Raw genomic sequence first — 17,095 nt, 5'->3', positions numbered from 1 at the left:
GTGAGTGCCACAGGTCTGAAATCGTTCAGACATGTGACATTTGACTGTTTGGGGATGGGAACGATGGTTGCTGCTTTGAAACAGGATGGTACCAGTGAACAGGACAGCGAGGTGTTATATATAGAGGTGAAGACGTCCGCCAGGTCTGCAGCACAGTCCTTTAGCACCCGGCCCAGCACTCCATCTGGTCCGGCCGCCTTCCTGGTGTTAATGCTGCGGAACACCCGCCTCAGCTCATGAGCGCTCAGGACTGGAGCAGGGTCGGTTGAGGGGAATGGGGGCAGGACAGGGTCGGTGTTATCCCTATCAAAACGGGCATAAAAGAGGTTTAGGTCCTCAGCCAGAGTAGGACTGTCGGCTGAGGGTGGTGGTGTTCTCCTCTTGTAGTCCGTGATAGCCCTGATGCTCTCCCAGACCTGTCTTGGGTTTGTGATGTTCTCAAACCTGGCCTCGATGCGCCTCCTGTGCTGCTGCTTGGCAGTCTTGATGCCTCTTCTCAGGTTAGCCCTGGCAGCACTGTATGCCTCCAGGTCCCCGGAATGGAAAGCGTTGTTCCTCGTTCGGATAAGTTGTTGAACTCCGTGTGTCATCCAGGGTGGATTATTAGGGAACACACGGAGTCGTTTCCAGGTTGTTACATTGTCCACACAGAAACAGATGTAGTCCAAGACAGTGGAGGTGTAACTGTCCAATGCGACACGATTGTCAGTGTCCTGTTCCTTGAATACTTCCCAGTCTGTGCGGTAGAAACAGTCCTGGAGCATCGGAATAGCATCCTGCGGCCATGTTCTCACGGTTTTGGTTGTAATCCCAGTGCTCTTGATCTTTGGTGTGTATATTGGGTGTAGCAGAAGAGAGAGATGGTCTGACAGACCCAGGTGGGGATAGGCCTGGGCTCTGTATGCGTTAGCCATGTTGGTGTACACCTGGTCCAAAGTTCTATCTCCTCTGGTAGCACACTTCACATTTCGGTGGAAATTGTGAAGTACAGATTTCAGGTCCGTGTGGTTAAAATCCCCAGCCACAATAAAGACACTGTCCGGGTCTGCTACCAGGCTGTTATTGATGCTGCTGCTCAATTGTGCTAACGCTAACTTAGCATTAGCATCTGGTGGAATGTAAACAGCGCAGATGTAAACGGCAGAAAATTCCCGAGGGAGATAGAATGGACGGCACTTTAACACCAACAGTTCTGCCTCTGTACTGCACAGTCTGTCCGGGACCGTGACGTTCGTGCACCAAAGGTTGTTAATATAGATGCACAGCCCCCCGCCGGTCTTCTTACCAGAGTCCGCAGACCTGTCGGCTCGGTAGGCGGTGCGGCCTGCTAGCTCAATAGCCGCGTCGGGAATGGCGCTGTCCAGCCAGGTTTCAGTGAAGATCATGCACGAACAGTTGTTGAAAGTCCGTCGAGTGGCGATCTGCAGTCGTATTTCATCCAGTTTGTAACGAATTGAGCGAGCATTGGAGAGGAATATGGTCGGGAGTGGTGGTTTGAACGGACTAGCCTTTAGCCGTGCCCACAGGCCTCCCCGCCTGCCTCTCTTCTGCCTCCGCTCGCAGCGTCTCCTCCTGCGGCTCGCTGTTGCGGGTAGCCCCGGGGGTTGCTTGACGATCTCCGGGGGGATGAGATACTCGGATGTTAGTTGAAGATCTCCACGGCTTAGTTGTAATAGTTGTAGTAGATCATCTCTGTTGTACTGAAGTAAACCCAGACTGTGTGAAATGATACACAGTGCCACCAAAAGTGCAAAAATGTAGGAGCTCCGGGCCGCTGCGTCTGTGCGCGCCGCCATCTTGTCTGGGCATTTTCATGATGATCTGGGAACAACACTAACACGACGATATCAGATCGTGCCTATTTTATAATCACTAAAACTGCTTGTTTTTAAAAAAACAAAAAAACAAAAACATATCTTGCTGCATTTTGTACTCAAATTTAAAAAACAAAACAAACACTGAAGCTATTATGTTGTTCCTGTATGCAAAAAGTACACTGCACCCACAATATTTCACAGTTCAGCAAAACTGATCTTTTTATATAAACTGTTAGCAAAACTTTAAATCTAAGTATTTAAAGTAATATTCAAAAAGTAATTTAAAGTGTAATTATATACAGACTTCAAAAACTCCTTGGTTCTGAAAAAAAGTGCAATATCAGCACAAAATAATAATATTTAACAACTAAAAAAAACAGGTTGTAGAAAGGATCCTTTTATATTTAAAGCTAATAATAGACATTCAGGGTGGAAAGCAGTGCAAATAAATGCAAACACGGTTTTCCTGCACTCACCTTTTATCAGGATGGATGTCAGTGTGAGCTGTTTCTATCACATTTAACCTGACACTGAATTTTGCTTCATTTCTATACAAAGCTTAAGACAAGTATGGAAAAAAAGGTGTGTTTCACAGTTTTACTTTGAAAAAAACCAACAAACTGTGCTGCGAGTAAACAGGTTCGTGGTTGGAATTAACAAACAAACAGACTCAGCAAGGCACAGATGTCCGCACTTCACATATCGGTTGTTAAGCTTAGCGTAGGAATGCTTCACAAACATTCAGAGATGAACTTACACACTTGGCTTTATGCGTACTTTGAATTGAAAGGTACTTGATCTGTGAATGATGACGTATCACAAGTACATTTATTGAGAACCGGCCTTTAACTTTAGAATCAAAGTTCAGTTAGAAAAAAATTGAAGTCATTCATGGAATTATGATCTTTCTGTTTTTACAGAGTTTAAAACACAACAAAGAAATGTCAGTGATCAGGATAACAGCGGAAGGACTCTGGAGTATAATTTGTATTATTGACCATTTTGATCTCTGACAGAGACACTGCAAATACAGATGCAACAAGGGAAGCAGCAAAACTGATTGAACACAGATTTTAGAGGCTAAATTCAAATTTCAGTAATCAGAGTGGCATTATTTATCTCTCTGTGTGTGTGTGTGTGTGTGTGTGTGTGTGTGTGTGTGTGTGTGTGTGTGTGTGTGTGTGTGTGTGTGTGTGTGTGTGTGTGTGTGTGTGTGTGTGTGTGTGTGTGTGTGTGTGTGTGTGTGTGTGTGTGTGTGTTGGTACAATGTCAGCTAATTCTTGATGGTTCCTCCACAGAGTGGACCAGCAGAGCTCAGAGGTTCCCAGTGGTCAGTCTGCCCAGCAGCATCAAACACAGCTGGATTCCATATTTATGGTCTGTACATGTACAACAACTACTTTTATTATTAATATTAATAATAATAAATTTATTTATAGGTCCCTTTCAGAACACCAAGGACTCTGTGGACTAAATGACCAAAAGAAAACAAACTTTGAAATTAGACGGTGCAAATGTGATCACAGGGAAACATTTTAAACATCGAGGCTTTAAACAGAAACCAAAGTGAAACAGTTTGTAGTCGAGATCAGTGGGAATGAAGCTGAATAACTGTTTCTTCAATAACTTGGTAAATGACACATATATGATGTAAATTAGCAGCATTAGCACTTACTAATGATGTGAGTCGACACTCGGCTGTATTGAGACGACCACATTAGGTGGTCCTCAACTGTAATGGAAAGCAGTGGATCCAGTCCAGTCGTGGCGACCTGTGGTGAGTTGATCTGAGCAGCTACTAATGGAAACAGGGCCATAGATGTGTTTGTCCTCAATAACAATGAATCACAAGATTTTTAGATTTTTACATTACTGTTAAAATCTCATTTTGTTTGTTAAAGTGTGCAGTTCAGGGTGTGTTACTAAAACTGTGGTTTGCTCACTTTCCAAAGACCCAGCCCCCATAAAAAGCAGCCAATCAGCTTCTAAGAGTTACACACCCACACATATCTATCAAGTTAACTCTGGTCTAACACACTTGGATTTAGCTTGAAGAATGCTCCTGTACGAAGACTGAAAATGATTTAAAAAGCAGCCAATGTCCAAAGAACAACTTTGACACACCTTCATAAAGCCTGCGGAGCACTTAAAAAAAAAAAAGAAAAACTAGCTGAAAGTCTGGCTTCTCTTATGAAAAGTACAGAGAAATTATGGGTCACTCAACACTTGTGCACAATATAAGAGTTTAAATAAATCTAAAGAATAACTCAAAATCCAACAATCATACTGAAAAAATCATCTGCAGCTAACTATCCAAGTGGATTTGTTTAAGACAGCTCCATCTGCTGGTGGCCCTCTGAAGGTGCATGAAAGGGCGTGTTTATAGTGAAAGTAGTAGAGAAAGTAAACCCCATGGGAAGGAGGGAGGACTCTCAGCAGCTTCCAGCTCATATTTAGACATTTGACTTCTCACTGAAAGCAGCAATTTTGAGTGGCTGTACCTTAATTAGAAGAGCTAACATGTCAATAGTAATTCGAGTTGATTGAGCGATGCTGTCCTTATAATGTAGTTTATGATTTTATTACATCTTTTTGTGGATAAGTCCAGTTTTTCTGTAGAGCCTCTCAAGTTAGTGACAGTAGTCAAAGTTCACGTGTAAACCAGAGCAGCAAATCAGGTCCAAATGTGTTGTTCACAGTGAGTGGGATCATCAGTATGCTGCTATGTTAACATCCTGCAGCAGGATTTGTTTGATGAGATAATAAATAGATGTGTGAGGAAGACAGCAAAGTCATTCATTAACTCATTGTTGAGTTTAGGGGGACAGTTGGAGTAGGTTTAACCAGGTGACACACAGTAGATTAAAAGTAACTGAAGGCAGGAGCAGACACCTGTATGACTTCCCACCTCTCAACATAGATTATTGCAATGTGCCTGGGCAGTGCCACGGGGCTGGTAGATGTAAACAAACCTGGAGGAGAGGATTTATTCAACTGAGAAAAGTCACACAGTTGTGTCTTGATGCATCAGTCATCCAGGTAAGTAAATCTCCAAAGTCTGAATCTGTTCATCTGGATGTTTTCAGTAGGAGAAACATTTCATCATGATCTAAGTGACTTCTTCAGTCTCAACTGACTGCAGGTTTCCAACCTTATAAACAGGACATTTGTAAAATGAATGGAAAAGCTGCCCTGAAGGAACAATGGGCTGGGAGGTCAGCTCCTTGATCATAGCATATTGTCATGATCATTGATCAACAACCACAGATAAAAGACCATGAGTCTGCAATCACAGCATTGTAAGATGGTGACAGATGTACCCTTAGGCCCCTCATCGATTCAGAGATTGTCTTTCCCTTTTCATGTAAATAGCCTCCTTAACTCCATGCTCAAACCAGCGTTCACATTTACTCAGGGCCTTATTGATGTGATGTTGTTCTGCTTCCCTGGCCGCTGTGTCTGTGGGGATGGTGTTCGCTCTGTGTTGTAGTGTTCTGTTGACACCCAGATTGTGCTCCAGTGAATGATGAGAGTCAAACCTTAAATACTGATCTGTATGTGTAAACAGAGTGAACCTTTAACACCAGCTGTCTGTATGAATAACTCAGTAACCTGTAACATCGCCGAGTTTCTGGCTACAATTCTCAGCCTGTTTGTTGATCACCTCGAAACACCAACAAAATGTTTCTCCCACTGAAATCGCTGCATTCATATGAACAGAATCAACATTTTGGGATCATGGAGTTGTGGAGAATGTCTCAGTTAATCAGATAAAGTCAAACTTATGATTGGTGAACAGATCATGGATGATATGCCCCTTGATCGTAAAGAAGTGGAAGTTGTGTAGACTGAAGTTCAGAGTGGTGGGTCATTCATAAAGTATTCTGTTCCAGCTGCTGGAGGACAACATCATCACTTTTGTGAAGAACGAGCTGAAGAAGATCCAGAAGGCTCTGAATCCAAATAAGCCCCAGTGCTTGGAGTTTCAGAGGGAGGATGATGAGCAGAGGAGCAGCAGAGAGGCATTTGTGATGCTCACAGTGGACTTCCTGAGGAGAATGAAGCAAGAAGAGCTGGCTGACCAACTGCAGAGCAGTAAGAGGATTTCTGTAAAGATTTAAGCTGCTGGATAAATGAGACACTTTTGTCTCAACTGATGAACCAGTATGTTCAGTTTTGTGTCAGTGGGTCAGAAATTGTCTTCAGTATTTTGTAAAATTGTGATTGTTGAAGTTCTATTTATATTATTATTATTTTTCAGAACTTCGAGCTGCAGTTTGTCATCCTAACCTTAAATCTGCTCTGAAGAAGAAGTTCCAGTGTGTGTTTGAGGGCATCGCTAAAGCAGGAAACCCAACCCTTCTGAATCAGATCTACACAGAGCTCTACATCACAGAGGGCGGGACTGCAGAGGTCAATGATGAACATGAGGTCAGACAGATTGAAACAGCATCCAGGAAACCAGACAGACCAGAAACAACAATCAGACAAGAAGACCTCTTTAAAGCCTCACCTGGAAGAGATGAACCAATCAGAACAGTGCTGACAAAGGGAGTGGCTGGCATTGGGAAAACAGTCTTAACACAGAAATACACCCTGGACTGGGCTGAAGACAAAGCCAACCAGGACATCCACTTCATATTTCCATTCACTTTCAGAGAGCTGAATGTGCTGAAAGAGGAAAAGTTCAGCTTGGTGGAACTTGTTCATCACTTCTTTACTGAAACCAAAGAAGCAGGAATCTGCAGCTTTGAAGACTTCCAGGTTGTGTTCATCTTTGATGGTCTGGATGAGTGTCGACTTCCTCTGGACTTCCACAAAACTACAATCCTAACTGACCCTAGAAAGTCCACCTCAGTGGATGTACTGCTGATAAACCTCATCAGGGGGAAACTGCTTCCCTCTGCTCGTCTCTGGATAACGACACGACCTGCAGCAGCCAATCAGATCCCTCCTGACTGTGTTGGCATGGTGACAGAGGTCAGAGGGTTCACTGACCCAAAGAAGGAGGAGTACTTCAGGAAGAGATTCAGAGATGAGGAGCAGGCCAGCAGGATCATCTCCCACATCAAGACATCACGAAGTCTCCACATCATGTGCCACATCCCAGTCTTCTGCTGGATCACTGCTACAGTTCTGGAGGATGTGCTGGAAACCAGAGAGGACGGGCAGCTGCCCAAGACCCTGACTGAGATGTACATCCACTTCCTGGTGGTTCAGGCCAAAGTGAAGAAGGTCAAGTATGATGGAGGAGCTGAGACAGATCCACACTGGAGTCCAGAGAGCAGGAAGATGATTGAGTCTCTGGGAAAACTAGCTTTTGATCAGCTGCAGAAAGGAAACCTGATCTTCTATGAATCAGACCTGACAGAGTGTGGCATCGATATCAGAGCAGCCTCAGTGTACTCAGGAGTGTTCACACAGATCTTTAAAGAGGAGAGAGGATTGTACCAGGACAAGGTGTTCTGCTTCATCCATCTGAGTGTTCAAGAGTTTCTGGCTGCTCTTCATGTCCATCTGACCTTCATCAACTCTGGACTCAATCTGCTGGAAGAACAACAAATAACCTCTAAGAAATCTAAATTATTTAACAAACCAAAACTCCAATCTCTCCACCAGAGTGCTGTGAACAAGGCCTTACAGAGTCCAAATGGCCACCTGGACTTGTTCCTCCGCTTCCTCCTGGGTCTTTCACTGGAGACCAATCAGAATCTCCTACGAGGTCTTCTGACACAGACAGGAAGTAGCTCACAGACCAATCAGGAAACAGTCCAGTACATCAAGGAGAAACTCAGTGATAATCTGTCTGCAGAGAAAAGCATCAATCTGTTCCACTGTCTGAATGAACTGAATGATCGTTCTCTAGTGGAGGAGATCCAACAGTCCCTGAGATCATCACGTCTCTCCACAGATGAACTGTCTCCTGCTCAGTGGTCAGCTCTAGTCTTCATCTTACTGTCATCAGAAAAAGATCTGGATGTGTTTGACCTGAAGAAATACTCTGCTTCAGAGGAGGCTCTTCTGAGGCTGCTGCCAGTGGTCAAAGCCTCCAACAAAGCTCTGTAAGTACATGTGTCTTTATAAACAGTGTAACGTGTGATGGCTGCTTAAAATCTTAAACATATTCATTTAAATGATCATCTGCACTAAATACAGTATATTATATTTAATGTTTGATAAATGTTTAATGTTAAATGAGAAATGATTAATGTTGATAAATGTCAGAGTGTGTTAAACATTTCTGTCGGTCAGCTTTTTTCAAAGTCATATCCAGACTCATCCTCTTAGCAGTGATGGGAATGATGGCTTTACAAGTAATGGCGTTACAAGTAATTGCATTACTAAGGGCGTTACTTTTTTCAGTCTAACTAATCACAATTTCTATCCTTACAATGCCAATCATGTCGTGGAAAAATGTACCATTTTGACCAATCAAAAAATGATATGACAACATGACATTTGGGAAGTTTTAGGAGTAACGGCGAGAGAGAGTGAGAGAGAGAGAAAGACAGCAGAAAAAGAGAGAGAGCGAGGTTTGAGAGAGATTCGTGACATTTAGCATGTTTGGAGTGTGTAGTTACCTGCACGTATCAGGCTTGTGATTTTCTTCTTTATAGTGTACAGAAATATTTTTTTTTGGAGTGGCACAAATAATTTGTGTGGCATCTTACCGAATGCAGAACACCTGACTGTTATTTAAATAGTTTGAAATAGTTATAGATGTAAAAGGTAAATGGCTGCAAATAACCTTGTTTGCAAAACCTGTGCATATGATTTTAAAATTCACAATTTATATTTGCAGTTAAAGTTATGAAATATGATTCTATAAACATGTTTGTGGTTGTTACAGTGAAAAAAAACTTTTTCTACTATAAATTATGTTTTTTGTCTGATTTGAGATCAATTCTGTAAATTCAGTATGCCAAAATGAAACCATTGCTGTAAATTCAGACACATGAGGTTGTGCTAAAAAGGATGATACCAAACAAAGTAAATACAGGGTTGCATTGACAATCGAAAAGAATGGGCAGCACATTGAACACATTTAATAAGTGCTCAGAAACCTGTAAATAACTCATGAAAGAATAAAGTTACGTTGGAAACAAGCACACCATTGTTTTTCTTGTGACATTACTAATAAGTTTGATGCGTCACATGGTCCTCTTCCGATTGAAAAAACAAAAGTTGTATCCAAGATGGCCGACTTGTAAATGGTCACCACCCATCTTGAGGAGTTTGCCCCCTCACATATACTAATGTGCCACAAACAGGACTTTCATATCACCAACCCATTTCCATGTTATTACGGTGTATCCATATAAATGGCCCACCCTGTAGTTTTTAAAGGTCATGGCCAATTATACCCTGGACACCAGAGGGTTAAACATTTTTTTAAGTAACCCAATAGTTACTTTTCAAGTAATTAATTACTTTTAGAATCTTGTAACTCAGTTACTAACACAGTTACTTTATTGAAGAAGTAACTGTCACGATCCTGGGTCTTTTGACCCAGTGTTTTGAGTTTTAGTTCTTTTGATATATCTGTGAAGGTTCTCAGTCATCCAGGTCATCGTAGTCAAAGGAGCTTGCAAAGAAAAGCGTCTGGACTCTCGGCCATTTGACCTTAGAACTGAAGAAGCTTCTCGGATGAGAGGTGAAACGTCTTCAAGCAACTTAAAGAAGTCCAGACGCTTGTCTTTGCAAGCTCCTTTGACTAGTTCTTTTGATGTTTATAGTGTATGTTTAAGCTTATTAGGTTTCCTATGTTCATTTGCGTATTAGTTCCCCCTTGTGAAGTCTCCCTTACCTTTGTGTGTTTCATGTCTGTGTGTCTTATGTTGTCAAGTTCATGTTGTCATGTCATGTCATTTTATTTACACAGGCAACATTTAAATAGCAATGCACACACTGACATTTGTCTTTGTTATAAAGGTTCAACATAAGAAGTGATTTAAAATAATCACCAACATATTTATCAAATGACCATTTTTCAAATTGTTTTTAATTTGTTTTTGTGTTTTAGGCTGAGTGTCCCTGACATCTCAGACAGAGGCTGTGAAGCTCTGTCCTCAGTTCTCAACTCCCAGTCCTCCAGGCTGAAAGAGCTGGACCTGAGTATCAACACCCTGCAGGATTCAGCAGTGAAGCTTCTGTCTGCTACAGTAGAGAGTCCACATTGTACCCTGGAAACGCTCAGGTTAGATCAAGTAATATTCTGAAATCTTTATGAGTTATCACAAGAAGTCAAACAATTTCTAAGCAAATCAAGGTTAGCTTTTATTCTTGTTTTTTATGAAATATGTGAGAGAGGGGGATCTTTTTACTCTGAAGTTATCATCATCTGCCACATTTCTAATGTCTTCACCATGTGGACTTTTAAAGAATTTTCTGTTCTTCCAGACTGTGCCTCTGTAACTTGTCGGAAAGAAGCTATGAAGCTCTGTCCTTAGTTCTCAGCTCCCAGTCCTCTTGTCTGAAAGAGCTGGACTTAAGTAACAACAACCAGCAGGATTCAGCAGTGAAGTTTCTTTATGCTGGACTGAGAAGTCCACTCTGTGAACTGAATACTCTGAGGTGAGTTATGTTGTGCTTTTCATTAATTGACAAAATTAACCAATAAGAATCCATAACTTGGATAAAAAGTCAATTAAACTTCTGCAAGACTTTTATGACAATTTAATGAGCAGAGAGAGTTATTGATCAATCAATGCCAGCTACTTTGGTGTTAATTCATTGCCCTCACTTCCCGGCACATGGAGCGTAATTGGCATTTGCAATAGAATATCAGAATTGATTAATTCTTGTGCGAGTACCCTTTTGCTCTTTTGTTGTTGTTGTTTCTTTGAGAGGTGTATTTTAGCCAGTAAATGTCAGTAAATGTCATTTGTTGTATCGTAGTAAGAAATGAAGGATTTCTAAATGTAAAAAAAACAAAATAAAAAACAGGACTAATGGCTGAATCTAATATCTCTTTAGTGCACCATCACTGCACTTTAACAACAGTGTTTGTTTAATGTTTATCTTTCATTTTTCAGACTGAGTCACTGTCCGTTCTCAGAGAGAGGCTATGAAGCTCTGTCCTCACTTCTCAGCTCCCAGTCCTCTAGTCTGAGCGTGCTGGACCTGAGTAACTCTGACCTGCAGGATTCAGGAGTGAAGTTTCTGTGTGCTGGATTGAAGAGTCCACACTGTAAAATGGAAACTCTCAGGTCAGAATTTAAATTTTTTCCATTGTTGATCATGTCAAACCTATTTTATTTTGCTGCACAAACAGCAACTTCATAAAAATGTCTTAATGTAAATAATCAGTTTCTAAAGTTATTAGTGAGTCTTGTTCACTTCTTGTTTTTCATTTGAAATGAAATGTCAAATCTGATTCTCTTAGTAAAAAAAATCTTTCTTTCAACTTCACTTCATTCACCAAACCTTCCAGTTCGATTCGTGCCTGTATTCTGAAGGCTTTTACAGAGCCCTTTGGAGACATTGCTCTATCAATGTATAAATGTAACAGGGCTTGGTGCTGATGCTAACAGTGCTAACTGCTTCGGGCTTTAATTGCACAATATAAGCACATTTACATTATTATAAATAATGTAAATGTGTAGCTAGTACTGCTGGTAGTTTATATTTTACAAGCTAGCATGAGCCAATCAGTGAAAAGTCTAGCCATGACAGTTGTATGTTGCTGTGAGAAGAGTGGAGCTACATGCATTGATGCTAATGTTAACCATGTTAGTTTAAGCAGGTGGTCAGCGTGAGACCAGTAGAGCGGCTGCATCAGCAGGCCTCCATTTCATTGCAGTGTCACATTCTTCATATATCCATGCTGGACATTTGAATAGACTGAATATGTCACAGTCCCAGGTTTGGTCTTTTTGTACTTTAGCTTCTTGTTTATTTTTAGCTACCTTTATGATTTTTTCTTACAATATTTTTCATTTTTTAAATTAAATATTAAATAATTTATTACTTCATCAATTAATTGATTATTAATGTCCAGTGTAGGGATTAATTTGTTATTAAGTAACACATTACAGTAACTATGTTATTATTATGTTAACAAACACAGTAACTAGTTATTATGCCAAAATCAGTTACTGGGATTTAAATAGGGTAGCAGAGACCCGAGGCGTCCGACGTCTGAGTGTCAGGTGAACTGCCATCCCAACAACGGACTGTTCTCTCTGTTGAGGTCAGGAAAGCAATTCCGCTCCCTGAAGACCAACACAGAGAGACTGAGGAGGAGCTTCTTCCCGCAGGCAATACGGTCTCTCAATCACACCACCACATAGTACTGACCCACACATATGGTTTTTACACACACACTGGACATTCTGGGCATTGTTTACACTACTTCGATTAGATGCGTGGTCATCTAATCGAATCGTCTGTGAAGGTTCTCAGTCATCCAGGTCATTGTAGTCTAAGGAGCTTGGAAAGAAAAGCGTCTGGACTTCTTTGAGTTGCTTGAAGACGTTTCACCTCTCATCCGAGAAGCTTCTTCAGTTCTAAGGGTCAAATGGTGGAGAGTCCCAGATTTAAGCCCAGTGGGAGTTTCCCCCCAAAGAGGGACAAAGGACCCCCTGATGATCCTCTACCTAATCACATGAGCCGAGGTGTGAAAGTGGGTGTGGGTCCTAATCAGCCAGAGTATCGGGTGAACTCGTTGTGAAACCTGGCCCCACCCTATCATGTGATTTCCTGAGGTCAGATGGCCCAGGATGTGAGTGGGCGTTAAGGCGTCTGGGAAGGGATCTCAAAACTGGATTATAGATGGCAGACAATTGGTGTCGTAAACCACCACCTCTGTTCAAAGATGGTCGCTCACAGTGGACGTAAATGGCTTCTTTCACTCCTCTTTCAAACCATCTGTCCTCTCTGTCCAAAATGTGGATGTTGGCATCCTCAAAAGAGTGACCTTTGTCCTTTAGATGCAGATGAACTGCTGAGTCTTGTCCCGTGGAGGTGGCTCTTCTATGTTGTGCCATGTGCTTGTGAAGTGGCTGTTTGGTTTCTCCGATGTAGAGGTCTGGGCATTCCTCGCTGCACTGTACAACATACACCACATTGTTCAGTTTGTGTTTAGGAGTTTTGTCTTTCGGGTGAACCAGTTTCTGTCTGAGTGTGTTGCTGGGTCTGAAGTACACTGGTATGTCGTGTTTGGAGAAAACTCTCCTGAGTTTCTCTGATACACCGGCTACATAGGGGATGACAATGTTGTTGCGTCTGTCTTTCTTATCCTCCCTCGCTGGTGTCTGATCTTCTTTTCTGTGCATCTCTGCTGACTTTATAAACGCCCAATTAGGATAGCCACATGTTTTAAGTGCTTCCTTTACATGTGTGTGTTCCTTCTTTTTCCCTTCAGGCTTAGAGGGAACATGTTCTGCCCGGTGGTGTAGGGTCCTAATTACTCCAAGTTTGTGTTCCAGAGGGTGATGTGAGTCAAAGAGGAGGTACTGGTCTGTGTGTGTGGGCTTCCGGTACACTTCAATGTTGAGGTTGCCATTTTCTTCTATGTGCACCGCGCAGTCCAGGAAAGGCAAGCAGTTGTCCTTTGTGTCTTCCCTGGTGAACTTGATGTTTTTGTCCACGGCGTTGATGTGCGCAGTGAAGGATTCCACTTCTTGTGTTTTGATTTTGACCCAGGTGTCGTCTACATATCTGTACCAGTGGCTGGGTACTCTCCCTTTGAAAGAGCCAAGAGCCTTCCTTTCCACTTCCTCCATGTAAAGGTTGGCTACAATAGGTGACACGGGAGAGCCCATGGCGCAGCCATGTTTTTGTCTGTAGAAACCTTCGTTGTATTTGAAATATGTAGTGGTGAGGCAGAGGTCTAACAGTGTGCAAATCTGATCGGGTGTGAAGTTGGTCTTGTCCTCCAAGGCGCTGTCTTCTTGTAGTCGTTTTCTGACAGTCTCCACTGCCTCCGTAGTGGGTATGCAAGTGAAGAGGGAGACTACATCAAAGGACACCATGGTTTCATCTGGATCCAGGGTAAGTTTCTGGACCTTATCAGTGAAGTCGGTGGAGTTCTTGATGTGGTGTGGGGTGTTCCCCACCAGAGGTGCAAGGATGGTAGCAAGGTGTTTCGAGATGTTGTAGGTGGCTGAATTTATGCTATTGACAATGGGTCTGAGAGGGATAACTTCCTTGTGGATCTTGGGAAGTCCGTAGATGCAGGGTATGGCATCCCCTGGGTAAAGGCGGTGATATGTAAGGCGGTCGATGATTTTGTCCCTTTCAAGGTCTTGAAGGGAAGTTATAACTTTCTTTTTGTAGCTGCTTGTGGGGTCTCGCTTTAAGGCTTCGTAGGTATTGTTGTCACTGAGGACAGTAGTGATCTTTGCGTGGTAATCCGTTGTGTTTAGGACCACGGTGCACCTTCCCTTATCGGCTGGCAATATAGTGATGTTGTGGTCTTTGCTTAGTGATGCGATGGCCTTCTTTTCTTGTAATGTGAGGTTAGACGGAGGGACTTTGGCACTGGAGAGGGTGGCTGAGACTTTCATCCTGATCTGTTCTGCTTCTGTCTGTGATAATTTGTTGATCCGTATGGCAGTTTCTGTGGCTGTGATGAGGTCCACTATGGGCAACTGTTGCGGAGCAATGGCAAAATTGAGTCCTTTGGCTAATACGTTCTTTTCAGGTTCAGTGAGATTCCGGTCTGAAAAGTTCTTCACCCATTTTTCCTGACTGTCCTCAGGTGTATGTTCTTCTATGAGTTGTGTAGATTCAGACTGGGGAGTGAGTGTTTTTGAAAGCAAGGTGTGGAATTTCCTGAGTTGTCTTTCTTTTCCTTTAAAGTGTTGGGCCCGCTGAGCCTTCTCCACAAACTTGTAAACCTCTTCTACAATTGGAGAGGGTAGAAGGGTTTCCAGTTCCTGCAGAGTCTGGCTAATCTTGCTTTGGAGGGCATCTATAGTGAAATGGACCTGTCTTATCCTTTCACTTAGAAGCTGATTTTGTGCTCTCCGTAGAATCAAGTCCGCTCTGTGTCCTCTGACAGTCGATCCAAGGCGCAGGCTCTTAGGAACAACTCTGCTTTGTCTGCATCTCAGGTTGAAACGGAGATGGTTCCTATAATCCGCTAGTTTTCTAGATTCCCTTTCATACTCCCGCACCAGTTGAAGGGTGTTCCTCCCAAAATGTACGGCAATATGTCTGTGAAGGTTCTCAGTCATCCACACCCACTTTCACACCTCGGCTCATGTGATTAGGTAGAGGATCATCAGGGGGTCCTTTGTCCCTCTTTGGGGGGAAACGCCCACTGGGCTTAAATCTGGGACTCTCCACCATTTGACCCTTAGAACTGAAGAAGCTTCTCGGATGAGAGGTGAAACGTCTTCAAGCAACTCAAAGAAGTCCAGACGCTTTTCTTTCCAAGCTCCTTTGACATCTAATCGAATCACTTCACCACTTAAATCACCTTAAGCATATTTGCACTGCACAAGACACTTACAAATGTGGATTGCACAACCCTGGACATTATTATTTCTTCGTACATTCTTATATATTTCTATATTGTGTATTTGTGTATTTTGTTGTACAGTTATTTTATTTTCAACTTTAATTTATATATTTTATCTCATTCTTCCCCAGTTAAATTTACCCTTCATTCTAATTTTTTGTTGTACAGTTATTTCATTTTTAACTTTAATTTTTATATTTTATTTTATTCCTTCCTAGTTAAATTTACCCTTTTTAATTTTCATATTTATTTCCTGTCCTATTCATAGTCTTTTTTTTTTTTTCTTTAGGTCATGAGCAGTTGTCTAAGCATTTCACTGCATACCGTACTGTGTATGACTGTGTATGTGACAAATAAATTTGAATTTGAATTTGAATTTGAAATTTGAATTTGAACTTCGGGTAAGAAGTTATGACCTGCAGTCTATCTGGGTCAGATATAAACCAATTTTAGGTATAGTTTATTTTAGTTGTGTTGACTTTTTCATGCTGGGTACTAGCTAGTGTGACGGGGTTTTTATACAGCTAGGTGGGTGCTATGTTACTGATGTTGAACTTTATTTTTGTCATAAGTTTAATTATTAGAGTTGCCAACCGTCCCGTAAAAAACAGAATCGTCTCGTATTCAGAGAAAATATTTCGTATTGAGGTGAAAAGGAATCCAGTTTGTCCCGTACGTCAGCTAGAATGGAAAAATACACGAAGCTGGAGTTATTCTGTGTCTTTATGCTGCAGTTGCCTCTTCTCTCATTCTCTCCCCCTCCATCTCCTGTTGCTACTTCAATCATGAAACTGATCAGTGATCAGCTGATCAGCAAGTCCCGTCTCTCTTGTTTGTTTATCGCCCACTTTGCGCCAGAAAGAAGAAACCAGCGGATGTCGCGTTAAATAACAGCTGCACGTTTAAGCGTGATAAACTGTTGTCAGAATTCATTCAATATTAATTTCTAGTATCAGCTGATGTTTGCTGGAGCCACAGCTGTAAAGCTGCTGGTCATGATGTCGGTTTGGATATGTGGTGAGAGGGAAACATGAAGATGAAACCAGGAGATGTCCTTACTGAATCATCAGAGCTGAACAGGTGATGGAGAAACAGGTTTACCTTTTAGGTGACATGAATGAGTTAAAGTTATGAACTGTTTCTGAGAGACAAATAACACCAGGATCCTTTTCTATGTAGCTGACAGCTGGTAACTGTGCAGGGGCGGGTCTAGGAAAGTTTTACCAGGGGGGCCAGGTAGGGCATTAACAGGGAAAAGTGGGGCACAAAGAAATACTTTTCTTTCTTATAATCATTTAAGATGTCTAGCTTTTAAAAAATAATTATCTGAATATTGCAACAAATGATTGATAGACTGATGCATATATACAGTACCATCAGAACAATGTACATCACTGTCACAACAGCATTTGTTTTCATTCAAACGCTTTATGATTTTTCCTATAACGGCGGGTCGGTCTTTAGTCAAAATGCCCGTGCCGAATTTTTGTCCCAGTCCAGCCCTGTATGTAGCTCATCTGCAGTCTGGAGTTACCTACATCTTCCTACTCGGAAGGCAGAATTTCCGAGTTCTGAGTACAATCGAAAGCACCACGACTACAGTTTCCGCGTTGGATGTAAAAAGCGCACGTGACGTTGTGATGTAGGCTAAAATCATGGTGGCGGTCAACGACGGTCCAGGCGTGGGATTTCTCTCGTGGAAATATCCAGTTACGGAAGCAAGACATTAACAAGAGAATTCTGAGTAAAACCGAAGTTACTTTCCTGAGTAACTAGTTACTTTTAAAGTAATGAGAAACTTGAAGTAACT

At 42.0% G+C, this 17,095-nt stretch overlaps 1 protein-coding gene across 1 annotated transcript in view; it reads left to right on the top strand.

The window, feature by feature from the left end:
• The first annotated feature begins 2,304 nt into the window (after positions 1-2,304).
• The window catches only part of LOC134620251 (uncharacterized), a 331,095-nt gene continuing 316,304 nt past the window's right edge, over positions 2,305-17,095 (top strand). Inside the window, exons 1-7 of the mRNA XM_065470089.1 lie at positions 2,305-2,316; positions 2,654-2,679; positions 3,116-3,194; positions 5,711-5,912; positions 6,094-7,621; positions 10,218-10,391; positions 10,853-11,026. Coding sequence (XP_065326161.1) covers positions 2,305-2,316; positions 2,654-2,679; positions 3,116-3,194; positions 5,711-5,912; positions 6,094-7,621; positions 10,218-10,391; positions 10,853-11,026 — 2,195 coding nt within the window. The remainder of the gene's footprint in view (positions 2,317-2,653; positions 2,680-3,115; positions 3,195-5,710; positions 5,913-6,093; positions 7,622-10,217; positions 10,392-10,852; positions 11,027-17,095) is intronic.

This window comes from Pelmatolapia mariae, linkage group LG3_W (genome assembly GCF_036321145.2).
Source record: "Pelmatolapia mariae isolate MD_Pm_ZW linkage group LG3_W, Pm_UMD_F_2, whole genome shotgun sequence".
NCBI lineage: Eukaryota > Metazoa > Chordata > Actinopteri > Cichliformes > Cichlidae > Pelmatolapia > Pelmatolapia mariae.
This window is presented reverse-complemented; position numbering and strand designations above follow the sequence as displayed.